This window comes from Pipistrellus hanaki, assembly GCF_964339955.1.
Source record: "Pipistrellus hanaki genome assembly, chromosome: 11".
NCBI lineage: Eukaryota > Metazoa > Chordata > Mammalia > Chiroptera > Vespertilionidae > Pipistrellus > Pipistrellus hanaki.
Window position 1 is genome coordinate 4,328,061 of NC_140513.1, and position 20,217 is coordinate 4,348,277.

General features: G+C 48.4%; 1 protein-coding gene across 1 annotated transcript; it reads right to left on the reverse strand.

Annotated features, from left to right (window-relative positions):
* Positions 1–311: 311 nt before the first annotated feature.
* GLE1 (GLE1 RNA export mediator) lies at positions 312–20,190 on the reverse strand. The gene is made up of 16 exons (XM_084899891.1): positions 20,000–20,190; positions 18,963–19,193; positions 15,441–15,551; positions 14,731–14,879; positions 14,549–14,609; positions 14,033–14,284; positions 11,434–11,650; positions 10,824–10,936; positions 10,638–10,707; positions 8,158–8,300; positions 7,877–8,067; positions 7,244–7,373; positions 6,683–6,787; positions 5,511–5,593; positions 4,510–4,573; positions 312–3,570 (listed from the first exon to the last, which is right to left on the reverse strand). The coding sequence occupies exons 1-16, from the start codon at positions 20,096–20,098 to the stop codon at positions 3,502–3,504; spliced, it is 2,088 nt and encodes a 695-aa protein (XP_084756017.1). The 5' UTR covers positions 20,099–20,190; the 3' UTR covers positions 312–3,501.
* Positions 20,191–20,217: the final 27 nt, after the last annotated feature.

Sequence of the window (20,217 nt, forward strand, 5' to 3'; positions counted from 1 at the left end):
ATTCTAGAGCCGGACTTTGCCTCCTCATTGACTGGAAGCCTGGCTTTGTTTGTTTTGGCGGAGTGGGGGAAAACTCTCTTTAAACTCTGAAGTAATTTCACATTTACAGAAAAGTTACAGAATAACATGAAATCTCACACCCTACACACAGATTCCCCAATTTGTTAACATTTGACCACATGTCCTTTATTATTCTATGCATTATATACTTAAGTGTACACACACACACACACACACACACACACACACCTAGGCACTCATTCACCTCCTGCCCCAAATAATTTGAGAATAAGTTGCAGATATCATGCCAGTTACCTCAGGTATTTCATGTTTATTTCTGAAGAACAAAAACATTCATTTTTATAAGCAGAGTACAATCATAGAAGTCAGGAAATTAATGTTGACATAATATCAGTACCTAACATACATAGACCTTATTCAAGTTTTGCCATTGTCCCAATGTCCTTTATAGGACAAACACACAAGAAGGCATTTTTTCTGGCGCAGGATCGCATAGTACAGTTAGTATAATTGTCCTGAAGGCGCTAAGAAAAATAAGCTTCTTGGATACGTCATCTGTATAAAGTAATTATTTTTTTGGAAAGAAAGCCTGGCTGTAACCTAGAGGATCAATTCTTTTAAAATTGGTGTTTTTGTAAATCCATCTCCCGGCCTGAAGACTGCAGCTCTCATCTGTTTTCTGCAGACCCACAGGAAATCAGTATCAGAAACTCATTAGGTGGAACAGACCACAGGGGATGAATTTGCAGGCCCGATAAGGCCCCTGTGTGAAGGTCTGGGGCTCTTTGGGGTGTCCCAGCTGAGAGAGAAGACACCCAAACTTCATGATGTCACTGCTATCGTCAGAGGAAGCTTGAGAAGTGGGGGAAGCGCTCAGTGCCTGGGTGAACATCCCCAGAACTCCATTCCTCTATTCAAGGAATGTGTAGGGTTTTGAATTTTCAGATCATCACACTTGCTTTAACATGATGTAGGACAGGGGAGAGGGAGGGGGAGAAATAAAAAAAAATAGAATGATGTAGGACAATGCCATACCAACAATATGGGCACGCTGCCTGAGAAGTGAGGTCAAACCTGCAAGGAAGCAAGCAGGCAAGTGAGTACTTGAACTTAAGAACAGAATGCAGTCCTCCAGTGTTCTACTCTAAGGAATCTGATGCTGCTGCCCATCAGGAGTTGCATCTATTGGCAGTCACTATCCCTGAAGGTGACACCATCAGGGTGTATCAAAAACCTGGCCTCCCAAATGCCTCTTCTTGGTTTCCCCTCAAGAACCCGTGAGGAATACCAAGCATTGAATGACACGAGCAAGCTGCTGTTAAACAGGTCTAGAGGCAGAACACTCCAGCATCAGAAGTGCTCTCCATGGAGTGGTTCAAAGGAGCAGAGACCTTGGCGGTCAGGCTGTCCACTGCCTTCTCACGCTAAATTTTTGGTGGAGGAACTTTCCCACACACAGCCTGACAGAGAACCCCACCACACCTAGCACAGAAAGCAAGAAGGCTGCCGAAACTGGTTTGGCTCAGTGGATAGAGCGTCGGCCTGCGGACTGGAGGGTCCCAAGTTCGATTCCAGTCAGGGGCATGTACATTGGTTGCGGGCACATCCCCGGTGGGGGGCGTGCAGGAGGCAGCTGGTTGATGTTTCCCTCTCATTGATGTTTCTAACTCTCTATCCCTCTCTCTTCCTCTCTGTGAAAAATCAATAAATATAGTATATATTAAAGGAGCAAAATGTGAGCTGCACCATTTGCCTGCTAGTCACAGATTTTCAGTTACGAATAGGACAATTTCCCAGCAGATGGCAGTGGTATCTTAAAGAAACTTTGCATAAAAGCCTCCATGTGCTGACTAGCTACAGGGCGGAGCTTCATCCCGCATCCGTGCTTCCCAACCTGTCCCCTGCCATGATGCTTAGAACATGCTGCTGACTGTACCGCACAGGAAAAGAGAGGCCGGCTGAGGTCAGTGGCCATGACACACAGGCTGCGAGCGCTGCTGAGACTCTGCTACGAACACAATTTGAAACCTACTGATGTGCTGACGAAGCCAATTGAGTTTTGCAGGTGGGGATCGTGGGGCTCAGAGAGGGTGAGAGGCCTACCCACGGCCACAAAACCTTAAGTGAATTGAGCCCACGTCTCCCATCGTTCATTCCATTGTGTCCACATTGCAAATCTTTAGTAATTTTTCCATTTCTGCTAGATAAAACAGAATCAGTTGCTGCTGTATAATTTTTTTTAAAAGGGCCACTTTTCCCAAGGTAAAGGTCGATAAGGCAAAAAAGGAAAAAATGTGTGCTTCTCTATACCCAGACTTGGCGCTACCACGCCCCAGTGATTGAACAGCTCAGGGCACAGGAGTTGATCATATTGAACCAACTAGATACCAGCAATGGATTTTTAAAACTCAAGCTTTATTACTTATGTTTTGGCACCAAAGTAAACAGTTGACAGACAGGTCACTACAACAGAACCAGGGAGTCTCCGCAAACACCCCACTCCCCACACACGACAGTTAAGGAGGAAGTGACCGGGCCGCTGCCTCCGCAGCTTTTATAAAAGGCAGTGATCTTTCCATACGCAAATCTCGACTCTTATCCGAAAAGCCAAGCTTTGGATTTTTGTGGTGGGTTTAGTCAGGCAAATTTATCATCATTCATAAGTCAGAACAAGTAAAACAATAACAATAAAGCAGTTCTCAATTCCTAACATCCCTGTTTAACCTCCAAGTCACTGATTCTGGATGCTCAGCTCATGCATAACGTGGCCAGCTCCATCTCAGCCCATGTTCTTCAAACTGAGACACACACACACAGAGAAGGCACCTGCCCTGGTTCATGCATCTCTTGTCATCCGGGCACTGAATTCCAGTAAGAGGGCAAACAGTGCTTTTGGTGCAACACGACACGTGGCAGGTCCTAACCCCAGATGCTAGGCGACCCTCAATGCCATTTAGGACAGAGTCCATCTCTACCTCAGGCAATTCCTCTGAATTGTTAATTACGTCACAAGCTGAGAAAGGCAAAGCAGCCACAGCTCAGATCCATATGGAAGGATTCGGGCCTCAACTCCCAGGGGACACTCGCAAGTGGGGGGGCTCACTTCAGCTCAGCGTGAACCGCTCAGGTACCACCTCCTTTCTGGAAGAGTGAGACAGAAAGGTAATGAAACAGTGGCATCAAGTGCTAAACACTCAAAACGTTTGCCAAAGTAAGAAGGCCAAAGCCATTTATTCTGTCGTGTGGATCCCTTGAGGAGTCATCAGACCACCTAGACTTTTGTGACCCAGGAAAACCTTCCCTAGTCACAAGGCATAAATGTATAAAAATACATAGCGGTAGGTTTCTAAGTCTGCCATTGCTCTCTCAAACACAGCTATGTTCAGTTGCTTTATTATGGCACTTCTGCGACAAACGGTGATGGTGGGTGAGGAGCGGTGATGGTGGGTGTGGAGCGGTGATGGTGGGTGTGGAGCGGCCTCAGGAGCGCCAGAAGGAGGAAGTCAGAAAGCCCTTGGGGACAGGAATCTCCTTGCGCTGCAAACATTTCTGGTCAGAGGAAGAGGAAGAAAACAATGACTTTCTGTTAACACTGCTTCCAACGCTTAACAATTAGAAGAAACCCTGAGGGACAGCAAGCTCAGGCCCCACAGAACAGTGCTCAAAGGAAAAGGCGATGGCGTGTGGCTGTATCTAAGACTTATTTCTGCATGAAGTGCAGCCGAAGACAAATGCTATGCTATCATTCTGCCTGCCCTCTCTGTCTCCCGTTGCCTGGCCCACCTTTCAATATTGCTGGTTTTCCAACTGGCTCCTGGGAACCGGAAGTCAGTGGGCTGTGTCGGCAGACATACCAGAGTCCTGTTATCTGTCAACACTAACTGCTTACAAATGTTAACTGCTGAGAAATATGAGGAGTCTGGCTGAAAGTTCAGTCTGTTCTTGTGGAGAAACTCACCATCTCCCCAGACCTGAGACTGGGCCCGACTGGCGTGGCTCAGTGGTTGAGCGTGGACCTATGAACCAAGAGTTCACGGTTCGATTCCTGGACAGGACACATGTCCAGGTTTCAGCTCGAGTCGGGGGCATGCAGGAGGCAGCCAATCAATGATTCTCTCTCATCACTGATGTTTCTATCTCTCTCTCTTCTTCTCCCCTCTTCTCTAAAATCAATTTTAAAAATTTTCCTTTTTTTTTTTTTTTCTTTTTTAAAGAGAAGAACCTTGGCCACCATGCCAAAATGGACTGGTGAGACAGGACTCGTTGGACAGGTTTTATTCCTCTCTTAGGGAGCTTCCCGACGGGCAATGGCATGCAGGAAGGAGAAATGGCAGTCTTCAAGGTTCTGGGGAATTTATGGACAAACAAGTAGGGTTTGGAAAAATCAAGAAGAGACTGCAATCAGAGAGCCTGGAGTCCAAGACCTGTCAGGCAGAGGCTCGTCGAGGCCAACACCCGTTTGGGATGTGTGGTTCTGGGGCGTCTTACCTCCAAGAACTGCTTGAGGCGGATGAAGGAACCCATCTGTCCCGAGCTGGTAATGGCTTCAATCCTGTAGGAACGGAAAGACGACACGTGGTGAGTGACACCTATTTCCTGGAAAGGAGCCAGGGCCAGGGCATGGCCCAGTGACTCACAAAGACTCTTCCAGACCCGCGGTTGCCAACCTTTCAGACCTCACGGACCGCCAGCTGGTGACCACTGTTCTAGACTAAGGATGCCGTCGCTCTTCCCAATGGTCCCAGCCTTCTTCCCGAACACGGGGTGAAGGAGAGGGCACTCCTCCTCCCTGTGATCGGTGGGATGGGCTGTCAGGGCCTTTCCCCGTGTGAAACGCCAATGAGATGAGAGGAATGAGAAGGGAACTTAAAGCTGAACGCCACACCAGGGTCAAGCAAATTAAATGGTAAGTCAGTTTTTTTAACTGACTTATTGAGGGGGTTTGACTCCTTGGTTTAATTCAAAACTGCATGTAATCACCATCCCCAGATTACCTGGGGGTGTGGAAAAGAATAGAATTTTAAAAAATGTCAGGTAGCTGAATCCAAGATTTTCCTATTCATTTTTCATTTAGCCAACAAGAGAGAGACTCTGTTACAGAGTTCAGCCCGGCCGGCATGGCTTAGTGGTTGAGCATCAACCTATGAACCGGAAGGTCACGGTTCGATTCCCAGTCAGGGCATATGCCAGGGTTGCAGGCTTGATCCCCACTGGAGGTGTGTGCAGGAGGCAGCCAATCAATGATTCTCTCTCATCATTGACGTTTCCCTCTCTCTCTCTCCCTCTCCCTTCCTCTCTGAAATCATTAAAAAGATATTTAAAATAAAAAGTTTATTTAGATATCAAAGAGCAGGATTGGAGTAGGGGATGTCACACTTAATGCAGATGTTTTGAACCAAGGCAAACCAGCATGTAACAGCACCCAGGGGTGTCTGGTGTCCTGAGTTCTACCTTCCGAATCCCTGGTGTCTGCTCAACAAGGCTAATACCTGGGGAAGTAGTCCTCTTTGATGAGGAGCATCATCTTCCAGAACTGGGCCTGGTACTGCTTCATGAGGGCATTCCCACACACCTAGGGGGAAAGACAGGCAGAGAATGAAAGGTCAACTCCTCCGAGAGATCCGGAAACCACAATCGGCCTGGCCTTCCACTCCTGTCCAGAATTTCAGCCACAGAATGGCCCGGAGCTGGCGACCAAGGGAATAAATGAAAAAATACAATTTTCTTCTGAAGCATCTCTCTCTGGACGGCAAACCTCCATTTAACCAGCCTACCAGGTATTAACATGAACCAAACTCCACTAACTAGTCTCCTCTGATTTATTGTACTGCACGTAAGCCTGTCGAAAGGGCTGGCACACCCCCAACCTTAGTAAGCAGAGGACACAGAGTCCCACTGTGTTCTCAACGACTCAGGGTCGCTGTTCGCGAACTGTGACTTCAGGAGCTTTAAGGCGATTAGAAACCACTGGCATCTCAAGGCCAAATGGCCCGGGATTTATGGCCGGCAGCTTGTGCCTTCTTTCTTTAAGCAGCGTCTCCTTTCAACACAAACCTTCCTCTCACGTTAGAGGGGTGGCCTCTTGTAAGTGACTCTAGAGAGCCTTCTGGATGAGGAGACACCTGACTCAAGCTGTTTAAGTATATTTTCTGTTCTGAGAATTACAAATGGCAATGGCGGGATACCAGTCCCCCTAGACTGGGTGGCCACACCAAGACTGAGGGATGTAGGCCTTCACTGTGTACAGAGAACTAGAGAAAGTCGGCCTGGAGAGCAAGAACGCGGCAAGTGGCAGGAAGAATCCTGTGAAAGACACAGAGAGAAAACTCTTGGTACCTGGTGACATCCCAGTTCCTGGTTCGAGACCCTCATGAGATCCAACAGTCTCTCTTACCCTTGGTCCTGGGAGTCACTTTCTGTCCCTACACCTGTTCCGCTTTTCACTGTTCTGGGATGTACAGTCCCCATTCTTTACAAGGAGAAGACATCCACGGAGAAGACAAGTCCCGTGGGGAGGAAGCTGGGCTTGCCGTAGGACTCAGGAAAACCTGACACTAGCCCCTCTGTGTTCACCGGCACCCCCACGTCTATATTGCTTCCCCACTCATGTCACGCAGAGCCCCAAGGCTGTTTCAACCACTGTGGTAACTGCACTGTGTACCTCCAAGAAGTCAAAGAGGAGGGTGGCTGTCACGTCTGACAGGGGCTCCATGTTGAGTATCTGTGCCAACCAGCGCCAGCCATGGTTTAAGCCGTGAGGGTGAGCCTGGGAGGAGAGAAGCTCGGTTATGATTTGATCTCACTTTGTTAAGAGCTACACTCCCTGTTACCACCCAGCCATTCCCAAGTGGACATGAGGCCACATCTCTAACCCAAGCACATGCAGCAGGACAGCAACAACCAAAGCCAAATAAACTCTGTTTTTATTTATATATATATATATATATAAGAATCCTGTGAAAGACACAGAGAGAAAACTCTTGGTATATATATATGTACATATATATAATTGATTTCAGAGAGGAAGAGAGAGGGAGAGAGAGTTAGAAACATCGATGAGAGAAAATCATCGATCAGCTGCCTCTTGCACACCCCCTACTGGGGATGTGCCCGCAACCAAGGTACATGCCCTTGACCAGAATCGAACCCGGGACCTTTCAGTCCGCAGGCCACGCTCAATAACTGAGCCAAACCGGTTTCAGCAGTAAGCCTTTTCTCGTACCTCTTGCCGCGTTCCATACGGCCATCGGAGCTGGATGATGGCGGCATAGAGACGCATCATCCCGGACATGCGCTTTAGAAAGTTGTCCTGCTGCTCCACCTTGGAGTCCTTCACTTGGTAGCCGAGCATTCTAAGTGGGATGGAAAGATTCAGTGGGACATGGTCAAAATGAGAGGGACAAGGCAGAGATTTCGTTTCATGGCTAAAAGTAACATATTATTAATACATTATTGCACATTATTGCGTTTGTAAAAGACTCACATCCATTTCAAAGCTGTGCATCATACAAGTCCTGTGAGGTGAACTCACAGGTCATCATATCATATCATATCATATACTAATAAGGACAATGACACCCACAGAGGTAAAATTACTTGTCCACTTTGCAAAGTTATTCAAAGACAAGGGATAAAGTTCCAAGACTCGTGGACTCCAGATCCATTGTTCTTTCCACTAAACTGTATTGATTATTGGCGCCTAAATCCACAAGTTCCCAAAACTGTCCAGTTTGCATGGAAAACACTGCATTTTCTGACATAACATTCAAGACACACAAAAGCTGTGAGGAGGAGGAACAGAAATTCTATTTCTACTTCGCGAATCGCCCTGGGGCCGGTCAGGAGCACAGCTTACCTCTGATAGTCTTCCAAGGCCATGCCCTCCCTGAAGGCCGGGTAGAAGGGGACGGAGTACGGGCAGTTCTTGTGCAGGTGAGCCAGAATGAGGTCCCCCACCCTCGGGTGCAGCTCCCAGATGCCGGACGCCACCACGGCGATGGGAAAGGCCGCTTCGTGGTGGGAGGCCACCTCCTCCTCGCCTTGCCTCTGCCCGCAGAGAGGGGGCGACGTTAACACGGAGAACTGAGCGCTGCGCACCAGCCCCTCTTCCCGTCCCTCTGCCATAAGGCTTCTCACCACGAACTTCTCCGCCAGCTTGTACTGGACGAAGTCCAGGCCCTGCGGGTTCAGTGTGACGGACACGGAGCGCCCGCCAGATTGAACAGGTTTTCCAGAGAGTAGGTTGTGGATCTTGTCGAAGATCTCCTTCAGCTTGGAGCCTGGGTATGAAAGAGACAAAGTGACTTAAGTCAATCTATTTTGCAGAAGAAAGCTACGTAAATCCTATGGAATTTCAGAGCCTAAGGACAAAATACGGTGCAGAAAGTGCACGAGAATCAAACACACATTGGGGGGAATGCAAAAAGTCCACAAAGCATACTATTGCATAGGAATCCCTTATTTGGGAATGAACTAATTCTCAAACTGACCGGCCAATGCCCTAGCTGGTTTGGCTCAGTGGATAAAGTGTCGGCCTGTGGACCAAAGGGTCCTGGGTTCGATTCCATTTAAGGGCATGTACCTCGGTTGCAGGCTCCTCCCCAGCCTGAGCCCTGGTTGGGGCTCGTGCAGGAGGCAACCAACTGATGTTTTTTCTCTCACATCGATGTTTCTGTCTTTTCCTCTCTCTAAAAATCAACGGAAAAATATCCTCGGTGAGGATTAAATTAACATGGCGTCACCAGCTTAGAAAACACCCCACCATGCTCCCAATCACTTAAATAATGTGCCCTTATTAGACATGGAGAACGAACTAGAGGCGGCAGTCCGGGCTGCCTTCCAGGTGCCAGCCAGGGTGACCAGACACACAACTGATTACTCAGCACAAAGGGGCGAAAACCAGGCCTCAGGAAGTGACAAGCTCAGACCTCCACACGCTGCATTGAGGCATCCGAGAGCCATCCACGCACAGATGCCCCCCAGGCAGCTGGTCCTGGAGCATCTGAGCTCCGAGGAGCTGGATGAGGAGGAGGCAGGTTTGGGAGTCATTCCTCCGCACACAGGCAGTAATGCTGGACGCCATGGAGGGATGTAGGAGGAGAAGTGAGGGGAGAGCAGAACCCTCGGAAACACCGAGTACTGAGGCGAGGGCAGGAGACCAAGGAACCGGAGATGGAGCCAAAGGAATGGCGTCTCCTAAAGGGAAAGTGCCCAGGGCCGCACGGAACCGCGAGGAGGACCAGTCCTCCTCAGAAGTGTAGAGTCCAAGGGACTGGATTTTAGGGTGTGAGACTCAGGCATGTTAAAAGGAGCCCGTAAAAAGGGAGCAACTCCGCCTCAAACAGGAGGCAAAGCCATAATGCTGCGGCAAAGCCTTGACGGGAAGGGGAGGGGAGGGGATGAAGGCAGAGGCAGACGGGGCAGCTGGCTCAGGACACCTCATCCTCTGAAACAGGAGACCGAGAGGTAAGTACAGCTGTGCACAGGTGAAGGCAGGCACCGGAGGCGCTCACACCTGTCGTCTCGATTTCCTGATGAAAGAGGAGGCAAGGCGGCCGGTCGACTTAGGAGTCAAGACTGCGGATAAGCCAGCGGGGGAGGGGGGAGGGGAGGAGGAGAGAAGGTGCAGGATGGCTGTTGAGCCACTCTCCCCGATGCTTGCTATCAAAGGTCGAGGCACTTTAAATTCCAGAAAGTGATACGTATTTATTTATTTATACCCTGCCCTGGTCCAGAAAGAATTTCAGGCAGGGATATGGCAGGTAAGTCCCTTCATGTAGCCTCTCAAGGGCAGAACGGATTAGCCCACCAGTCAACCAGGGCCCGGGAGTCCCAGCTGTACATGTGCCCCCGCCACCGGGCAGCAGCTCTGTCATCTGGAGGCTCCAACAGCCAGAGCGCTCGCTATGAAACACAAACCTGTTTCTACACAAACTCTGTCCGGTTCCTACTCTCATCTCAGTCTCCAGAGAGAACAGGAAGGAGGGCTAGGGCGCTAGCAGGGCGGGCTTCGAGTCTGGAAGAGCTGGTGCAGGACAAAAGCCAAGGATCTGAGTCACGTCCTAGGTCCCCTTAGCGGTATTTTCCGCAGCGGCTTCCAATTTTAGGTTAGAGCCACTCTCAACAATTCACTATTCACCTACAGGTACTTATTTATTTATTTCCGGTTAAGTCTCACTCAAGGATATTTTCCCACTGCTTTTTAGGGAAGTGGAAGAAAGGGAAGGACAGAGAGAGAAACATCGATGGAAGAGAAACACATGGATTGGTTGCCTCCTGCACATGCCCCGACCAGGGCCTGGCCAGGGAGGAGCCTGCAATCAAGGTACTTACTGTTCACCAGAATTGAACCCGGGACCCTTTGGTCCATGGGCCGTCGCTCTATCCATTGAGCTACAGCTTATTTTTTAAAATGAGCCCCCAAACACATAATTATTACCTTCTATGTGCTGAAGAGGAAACAAAGGAGAGCAAAATAGGAGGCATACACCTTATATAGGCCCGGTCTGTCAACATGGAGTCAACGCACTGTCCGTGGGAGCCTTACAGATCAGAAGGGGAGTCTTAAGGAGGAACAAAACCAGGCGAAGGGCCGTGCTCTTCACTCCCTGACCAACCTGCAATCGTGGAGATCTGGCTCACTGGGATAGTGGCAGCCTTCTGGAGGTCCATCTTGATCTTCTTGACCTGCCAGGGGAGAACCGAGAGAAGGCAGCTCGCTTTCTGAAGAGCTGGATTAGGGAACGGGACCTGCTAGCTAGGGCACAAGGCCCAGGGAATTCCCCGCCCCCACCCCTCCCTACCTGACTGTCTTTGCTGCTGGTCAGTCCCTCGAAGGCCAGCACACACTGACGGGAGGCCTCCTGCAGCTGCTGGTACCACTGCATTGTACTGTCTTGTACCTTTACCTGGAGGTCTGAGGAATAAAAGACAGGCTCTCGTAATAATAGCTGGTATTTGCTGAACACTTGTGAACCAGATACTGTTCTAATCACCTTATGCAGGCACTACCTGCTTTTACTGTCTAATCCATGAAGCAGATACTATTATCATCTTCATTTTATAAACAAACAGACATGGAAAGGTTTTTTCTCAATTTGCCAAGGTCACAGCGCTAGGAAGCAGTAAACTAGATTCCCACTGATCTGGCTCCAAAGCCAGCATTCTCAACCATTACACTACACTGATTCTCTTGTTTTAACAAGCATGTATTTTGTGCGTATTTATTTAAAATACCCACTAGTGGCAATATATCTTGGAACAATATATCTATTAGAATGATACAGAATTTCAAGTCCTCATGGAAAGTGCCGGAGTCTGAAGTCAGGCTCCACATCAACCGATAGTCAACACACCTTCTCGCTCCTTTGCGTGTCCTGGAACTTACAAGGAGCGTGCCCACCCGAAGCTCACCTTCATTCCGCTTCCCTGCGGGGTCCGGGCTGGGAGCGGGGCACTCTTTGCGGACCTCCGGCCGCTGCTGCAGCTGTGACTCCTGCCGCTTCACCTGGGCCTCCTCTTCCTCCTGCCGCCTCTTGTGCTCACACGCCCTGGCATCCGCCAGCAGCTCCCGCATCTCCTGCAGCGCTCTCTCGGCCACAGCCTGGTCCTCGGCCGTGGGAAAGCCGTTCTGGCAGGGCGACAGGGGCAGAGCTTTGTGGCTACGCCCTAGGCAGCCTGTGGGGCTGAGTCACACCTTACACAAGCCAATGTGGTTCTAGAATTTACAACTGTTGTACTAATGTTTTACCATTCATCACACTTACTGCTACCCAGTTCTCATACAGGTAACGCCAATTTCCCATCAACATCCACTCACCAACACCGGACGGAAAAACTTTTTAAACAGTTGTGACAACAGTCTATACAAAAATGATATGGTGTTTTCATTTGCATTCCATGAATTTATTTTTTATTTTTTTTAAATTTTATTATTATTATTATTATTATTATTATTATTATTTTTTTTTTTTTGGAGCAAGGCCTGGGCTCCAGGGCTCCATTTGGATCCTGACCCAGCCTCACCCTCCCGTTCTTTTTTTTTTTTTTTTTTTTTTTAATATATTTGATTGGTTTTTTATAGAGAGAAAGATAGTTAAAAACATTGATGAGAGAGAAACATCCATCAGTTGCTTCCTGCACACCCCCCACTGGGGATGTGCCCCCAACCAACGTACATGCCCTTGACCGGAATCGAACCTGGGACCCTCCAGTTCACAGGCCGACGCTCTTATCCACTCAGCCAAACTGGTTTCGGCTGCATTCCATGTATTAATGGTGATTTTGAATTTATTTTCAAATCTGTTAGACAATTATATTTGTGCTTTTATACACTGTCCTGTCCTTTGCTCATCTTTCCATTAGTGGGATGGAAGCAGAGCGATTTATCTTTTTGCCCCTAAATTCCTAAGTTCCTAATGACAGTTTAAAAAAGAAAAACCCTCTTAAGTCGCTGTAGGAGAATACTAGAAAAGCAACTCACTATGCTGGAAACTGATGGGGGAGACTCCAATGTTTACCCTTTCTTTCCTCTGTAGGCCGCACCTCAAGATAATAGTTTATGGGGAGCGTTTCTTCTTTGTGGTTGAATTCCAGAAAGAATAATAAACTCAGAAAAACGTAAAACCTGCTGCCTCTAATGAAACAATGGTCAGCAATGGCCACTGGGCCACTGGTAAAGGCACGCAGGGATCTTCACGGTGGAAGATAAAGCTGACCGTATCTGAAGCCACTGCCGACCTGAGTGTCACAAGCGGAAAGGCCATCAGGCAGAACATGCCTTTGGCATGGTGCAAAAACAGGTACATACATACTAACCCTATGAAGTTCTCGTGTGCCCAAAACAATCAAACACAAATCCGAGCAAGCTCCTAGATCTGTGCTGTCCAATAAGGTAGCTATGTGTTGCTATGTAGGTTTAAATTAATTTAAAAGTGTTTTACATTACAATTCAACTCTCAGGCCCTAGCTGGTTTGGCTCAGTGGATAGTGTTGGCCTGCTGACTGAAGGGTCCCAAGTTTGATTCCAGTCAAGGCCACATGTTGCTGGCTCGATCCCTAGTAGGGGGCATGCAGAAGGCAGCCTATCAAAGATTCTAATCATTGATGTTTCCATCTCTCTCCCTCTCCCTTCCCCTCTGAAGTCAATAAAAATATATTTAATAAATAAATAAAGATGGTATCACTGCAGTGTTATGCACAATAGTGAAAATATAGAAACTTAAATGTCCACCAATGCTTTTTTCTTTTTTGGGGGGATGAGGGGGAAGAATCGCAGGGGTCAGCACATCCGGAATGCAGTGGATAAGCCTCGCCCTGAGAAAACCACCTTCGTGATCATGGTATCTCCCCTGCCAGGTAAGTACAGACATGCTGTTTACAATCCATTTTGGTATGGTTATATGTTGGAAATATCCAATTTCATCTCCCATCAGATACTTATTGATGTTTTAACAGTGCCTTGAAAACATGGAAATATTTTAGTAATTAGAGTAGTTATGTGTTCAAAATACATTAACTGAAAAAAGCAATAAAAATTACTGGAAGTTTTTAATATTGATCATAAGTATAGCAGGCATTCAATATGCATTCCTGAATGAATGAAATAAAGTATTTTGCAATCAGAAAACACAAACTTTTTTTTTTTTTTTTTTTTTTTTAATATATTTTATTGATTTTGTACAGAGAGGAAGGGAGAGAGATAGAGAGTTAGAAACATCGATGAGAGAGAGTCATCGATCAGCTGCCTCTTGCACACCCCCTACTGGGGATATGCCCGCAACCAAGGTACATGCCCTTGACCGGAATCGAACCTGGGACCTTTCAGTCCCCAAGCCGACGCTCTATCCACTGAACCAAACCGGTCCCGGCAGAAAACACAAACTTTTTAACCTAAGATAAGACACTCTATCCATGAGCCCAATCAGGGATGGGATCACACACACACACACACACACACACACACACACACACACTCTGCAGACGGAAGAGCCCCGCGCCCCGCGCCCCTCACCTCCGACGTGGTCCGGATGATCCCCGAGATGAGGCCGCAAAGCTGGTTGCCTCGGCTCCGCAGGGCCAGCAGGTCCACCTGCAGGTCCCGGTGCTGGCCCGCCGAGTCCAGCTGCTGGTTGAGGTGCAGCAGCTCCTCCTGCAGGGCATAGAGGCCCCGGAGCCGGACCTGGCCCTCCTCCCTGCGGAGCCGCTCCTGCTCCACCTGCTTCAGGCGCTGCTGCTCCGCCTCCCACAGCTTCAGGTTGAGAATCTGCAGGAAGGGCTGCCGAGTTACTCTCTCGGAGGGGCTCCTGGCCTCCTTTCTACATCCTTAAGCCCCACGCGGGCTACATATTTCATAGACGTACCCAGAGCAGGAAAGGGCTGCCAGGGTCAGTCACACAGAGGCAAGAAAGGGGCCGGGTCCTCCATGAGGGTTTGCCAGAACTGACTCTTCGGCAGGTTACAGCCAGACACCGGAACCCCACACGGCCCTCCCAGGCTCTGAAACCCCGCAGACCGGCCGGGCTCTGACCTTTGCTCTGTGGCGATGCTCAGCTCTCAGCTTCTCTTGCTGCCCCAGGGCTTCTCTGGAGCTGCATGCGAAAGGCATGGACAGTCCGTCAGGGATGCTTCCTGAACTGCTTTCTCTCTTCCTAAAACTGCCAGTCCCAGCTGACCCTGCCGACAATGCCAGGCCTAACTCAGGGCACTCACCTCTTCTCCATCATTTCCCTCAGGTCCTGGAATTCCTTGTGATGCTTCAGCTCCTTCCGCTCATCGAAGCGCTTCAGCTGCTCAGATGCCATCTCAGAGAGGGCCCGCACCTTCCGCTCCTGCTCCTCCTGCCACAGCCGCAGCCCCTCCTGAAAGGGGTCCGCACTTGCTCGCAGGAGCTGCGCCACCACCTTGCCCCCTTACCCTGCGGAATACCCGCCCTCAGTCCTTAACTCTATCCCATGCCCAAGGGCCTGCCACCATCTGCGTACTTCTCAGAACCTCTCTCAGTCACCTCTCCCCTTTGGGTGGATCTGCAAACTCAGCAGCAATCTACCAAAACCTTTATCCAATATCATAAACTTGCTATGTACATTTCAATCTCAATCCTTATCGCTGCCTAGATTTCCCGCCACGTCCACTTCTGCCTAAGGTCCATCTTCTCAGTATAACCTTATCTTATAACCCCAGGTCATCGTCAAATTCTGGAGAAGGAAATGGAATCCAGGAGAGCCTATGCAGTTTTCCTGAAGTCTCATGGAACACAGAAGGGGATTTGAAACTGGATTTGACTTGAGAGAGCTTACCCTCGGCTGCTATGTTACCCTTTCTCCACGAAGGAATCAGCAGCTGCCAGCACTCAGGAGGGCAGATGGTCAGCAGAAACCTTAAGGAACTGCACCTAAACGCGGCTCCCTGGGGTCACTTACTGTCCCCTTCATCCTGTGCACCAGCTCGTACATCCGGATGCAGCCTTCCACCTTGATGCCCCTGGAGGACTGAAGTAGCATCGGTTCTGTGTGCTGGGACTCATGTTTGCCCTGCACAGACACAAAAGGGAAAAATTAAGCGTTTAAGATGGTATAGTTGCTGTTATCCTTTCATCCCTTCAAGACAAAACCCACATCCCTACTTATAAACAACAATGAAAACAAAACAAAGGTTAGAACTAGTGAGCTTTTCTTTTTCTTTTTAATATATCTTATTGATTTCTTACAGAGAGGAAGGGAGAGGGTTAGAGAACTAGAAACATCGATGAGAGAGAAACATCGATCAGCTGCTTTCTGCACACTCCCTATTGGGTATGTGCCCGCAACAAAGGTACATGCCTTTGACTGGAATTGAACCTGGGACCCTTGAGTCCACAGGCCAATGTTCTATCCACTGAGCAACACCGGTCAGGGCTAGTGAGCCTTTCTTGATACTGACCTTGTTCTATTTGTTTTCCTTGAGAAAAAGAAATACACAAAGCACAAGGAACAACTTCTTTTCTGCTTGTGTGTTTTGATCTGCCCGGCAAATTTCCCCACTTTTTTTTCTGACAGTCTCTATTCGTTCTATGATGGTCTGGATGGAGCAACCCCATCCTCAATTCCTTCACCTTCCTGGCCTCAGGGGCATGGGACCAGCTAGCAAAGTCCTCGAGCCTGCCAATACCAGTTTGGCTCAGTGGATAGAGCATCGGCCTGCGGACTGAAGGGTCCGGTCAGGGGCATGTACCTTGGTTGTAGACACATCCCCAGTGGGGGATGTGCGAGAGGCAGCTGGTCGATGATTCTTTCTCATCGATGTTTCTAACTCTCTATCCCTCTCTCTTCCTCTCTGTAAAAAAAATTAATAAAATATATTTAAAATAAAAAAAATAAAAAAAGTCCTCGAGCCTCCGGTAGCCAGGATCTACTTCAGCAATGAGGCTCAGAGCCAAATGAGGCCAGAGCTCATCTTTGGATTTCTCTGATGAAGGGATCTAGGAGGCTCTCTCTAACCTAAGAAGGTGTGTGTCTAGTACTATCAACCGCCATCTTGCCATATTGAGTCTTCCTAAAAAGTGCAACCAAAAAGCATTAGGCAGGATCGAGAGATGGAAAGGCAAGGCCCCATGTGTCTGAGAACTGGATCAAGTCAGAAATAATGTCAAGCAGAGACATACAGAAAACAGAGCATCACTGCCCTGACAGTGTGGCTCTCGCTCCCTCTCCCCTCCTTGCCCAATTAAACACACACACATACACACACACACACACACACACACACACCAAAAAACCACAACAACAATGGTCAAATGGTAGCCCAGGCTGGGTAGCTCAGGTGCTTGGAGCATCATCCTAATACACCAAAGTTGCAGGTTCAATCCCCGGTCAAAGAACATACAGGAATCAACCAATGAATGCGTAAGTGGAACAACAAATCAATGTTTCTCTCCTTCTCAAATCAATAAATAAAACTTAAAAGAATAATAAATAGATAAATAAATCATGCTCCTGTGTACCTACAGTCACCCTTATTCGGTCCAAACCCATTCCTAAAGTTGTATAACCATCCCTCACACGCAGTAAATAGCCTGGTGTCGCTCATTTTAGGGGGTCCCTTGCTTACTATCTGTTGTCTTCATATAGGCTCAATACCTTCTGACATAAAAACACACTGCATCAATCAAACAAGCTTTCTGGTCATGTTATCCACCGCAAATTATATGCCTTTTCCCTACTACCTGAACACTCATCATGCACTGTGGTCATTAACTTTTGCAGTTTCAGATGCAACAGCAAAGCTAGCACGAATTTCTTTTTCCTTTGTCACAATTTAATGGATGGAAGATTCAGTGTGACCACGGATCCTAGCAATGACAGCACACAATTTCCCCCCTTTCCTTAGTAAGCTGAGAACGTTCACCTTCTGGCTTAAAGGAGGCACTTTATGGCTTCTCAGTGGTACATCCAGATTGCCAACATCCCTACTCCTGCACTCTGGGGACAGTGTTAAGTTAACATGACAATTACAGGAGGTACTTGAACAGCTGAAACCGGTTTGGCTCAGTGGATAGAGCATCTGCCTGTGGACTGAAAGGTCCCAGGTTCGATTCTGGTCAAGGGCATGTGCGTTGGTTGCGGGCACATCCCCAATAAGGGGTGTGCAAGAGGCAGCCGATCGATGTTTTTCTCTCATCGATGTTTCTAACTTTCTATCCCTCTCTCTTCTTCTCTGTAAAAAAAATCAATAAAATATATTTAAATAAAAAAATTAAAAAAAAAGAGTTACTTGAACATAAGCACTACAATACTGAGAGCGGATGGCTACTCAGTGACTAATGGGCGGGTAGTAGACACAGCATGGAGACGCTGGACAAAGGGAGAGGCCTGCCCCAGGCAGGACAGACGGGGAGGCACAGCATTTCATCACGTTACTCAGAATGGTGCACCATCTAAAAACTTAGGAACTGTTATTTCTGGACTTTTCCATTTAATAGTTTCAGACTGTAGTTGACCACAGTAACTGAAACCATGGAAAGCAAAACCTCAGATAAGGGAGAATTGTACACAGGCAAACTACTCTGAAAATATGCTGCCAAAACAACAACAAAACAAAAAAGACCACCACCAATAACAATTCACTGGGTTTTCTTATAGAAACAGCAATGATGAGAGAGAATTATTGTGGGTTGCCTTCTGCATGCCCCTACTGGGGATCCAGCCTGCAACCTGGGCATGTGCCCTTGACCGGAATGGGACCTGGGACCTGTCAGTCTGCAGGCCTACGTTTTAGCCACTGAGGCAAACTGGCTAAAATAATTTACTTTCTAAGTGAGAGAAACAAAGGCAGTGACAAAATAGAGCGAAAAAATAGGCGAAAACTCAGACAGAATTAATGCTGAGCTATGTAAATCCTAAACGCAGATTAAATTTTATCCTGTACCCCCAGCAGCCAGCACAAAAAGGGGCACTCTACCAGTTAAACAGAAGCAAGGTACCAATTAAACAGATGCAAGGTTCACGTGAAAATGCTCATGACATTAGTCACTATTGTGTTGTTGTTTTTTTTAACTGATTTTTCATAAAGAGGAAGAAAGGAATAGAGAGTTAGAAACATCCAAGAGAGAGAATCATCTATCAGCTGCCTCTTGCACATCCCCTTACTAGGGATGTGCCGCAACCAACGTACATGTCCTTGACTGGAATCGAACCTGGGAACTTTCAGTCCGCAGGCCGACGCTCTACCCACTGAGCCAAACCGGTTTCGGCTAGTCACTATTCTTAGGACTAAGAATAGAGAGGAATCTCTCTCTCTAGGTCTTCGTAAGGAGCACACTGGGTGATGTTGTCAACATTGTCCCTACAAACAGCTACAAGAAACAATCATTCCTCAATACAGGGCAAAGGTGTTGTCATGTGATGATGTTACACATTCAACTTTGCAACCACCGTCTTCTGTCCTTAGCTCACCGAACACCTTACTTTGGTTCCATCTGGTGCTGCCGGTGCTCCTGGGGATGCTGGCGAGAAGGCAAGGCTTCTGATGGGAAGCTTGGGGACAAGTGAAGGTTGGTCTAGGCCTGAAGTGGACCTCGAGGAGGCTGACGTCTCAGAGGGAGACAGGTTCTCTTGCGTGTGGGGAAGGACATGATCTACCACCCATCCAGCGTAAGAAGAGAGCTGGGGAGTGGATACACATTCTTCTAAAACATCCTAGAGAGAAGGAGATGAGAAGCTCAACTGGCAGGTCAACTGAGATGGCCTGAAGCCCTGTGAGCTGCCTGCTGCGACTTCCTGAGAACCATCATCATTTCTGCGGTCTTCCAGACAGACCAATTCTGGGACCCAGCCTCTAGAACACATATGTCAAACACAAGGCCCGCGGGCCAAATCCAGCCCGCCAGGCCTTGTAATGTGGCCCGCACCGCGCTGTCATCACTGCACTCCGCTGTCAGTTTATGACATTGTCAGTTTATGACTGTTCAGTAAACCATTCGGCCCGCGATTTAGGCTGGATTTTAGATTTTGGCCCGTTCTCTGATTGAGTTCGACACCCCTACTCTAGAATGTAAGGTACGTAAGGAATCAAACCTGGGACCCTTCAGTCCGCGTGCCCAAACTGGTTAGGGCAATAAAAATATATTTAAAAGATATAAAAAATTGACAAGTTTGTGTGTGATTCTTCACTTGCAGCGATACATCATATTAATCGTCCACTGCAAAATCTGCACCTCCTAGCTGCGAGGACCTAGCACGGGCAGCAAATTCACTGGCCCTGAGAGGCCAGGGTTGTTTGACAACATGGACGGAGGCGCCTACTCTGGCTGCGGGTGGCCCCGAAGCCTTCAGAAAGAGCACCTCGGAAGGAGCGTTCCCCCGACGGCTAGAACAGGCTGGGGAGAGCGGGAACCCTAGGGCACACACGGGAGTCAAGAAACAGATGCTGATTGTCAGGAAGGACGCAGGGATGCCGGCGCGGCGGCCAGAGGGCTCCAGCCGCCTCAGGACCCCGTGCTCACCTCGCCCCGCAGGAGCCAGTCGCGGTGGTAGCAGAGGCGACCTTTGTCGGAACTGCGCAGCGCCTGCAGGGTCTCCCAGCAGCGCCCCTCGGAGGGCATGGCCGCCCTGTGGCCGCTCTTCCAAGATGCTGTGATAGAAAAACAAGCCCTCGAATCAGCCGCGCGATAACGAGCTCCCGCTTCCGCTTCCGGGGCGTGCACGCAGTGGTACACAGCAA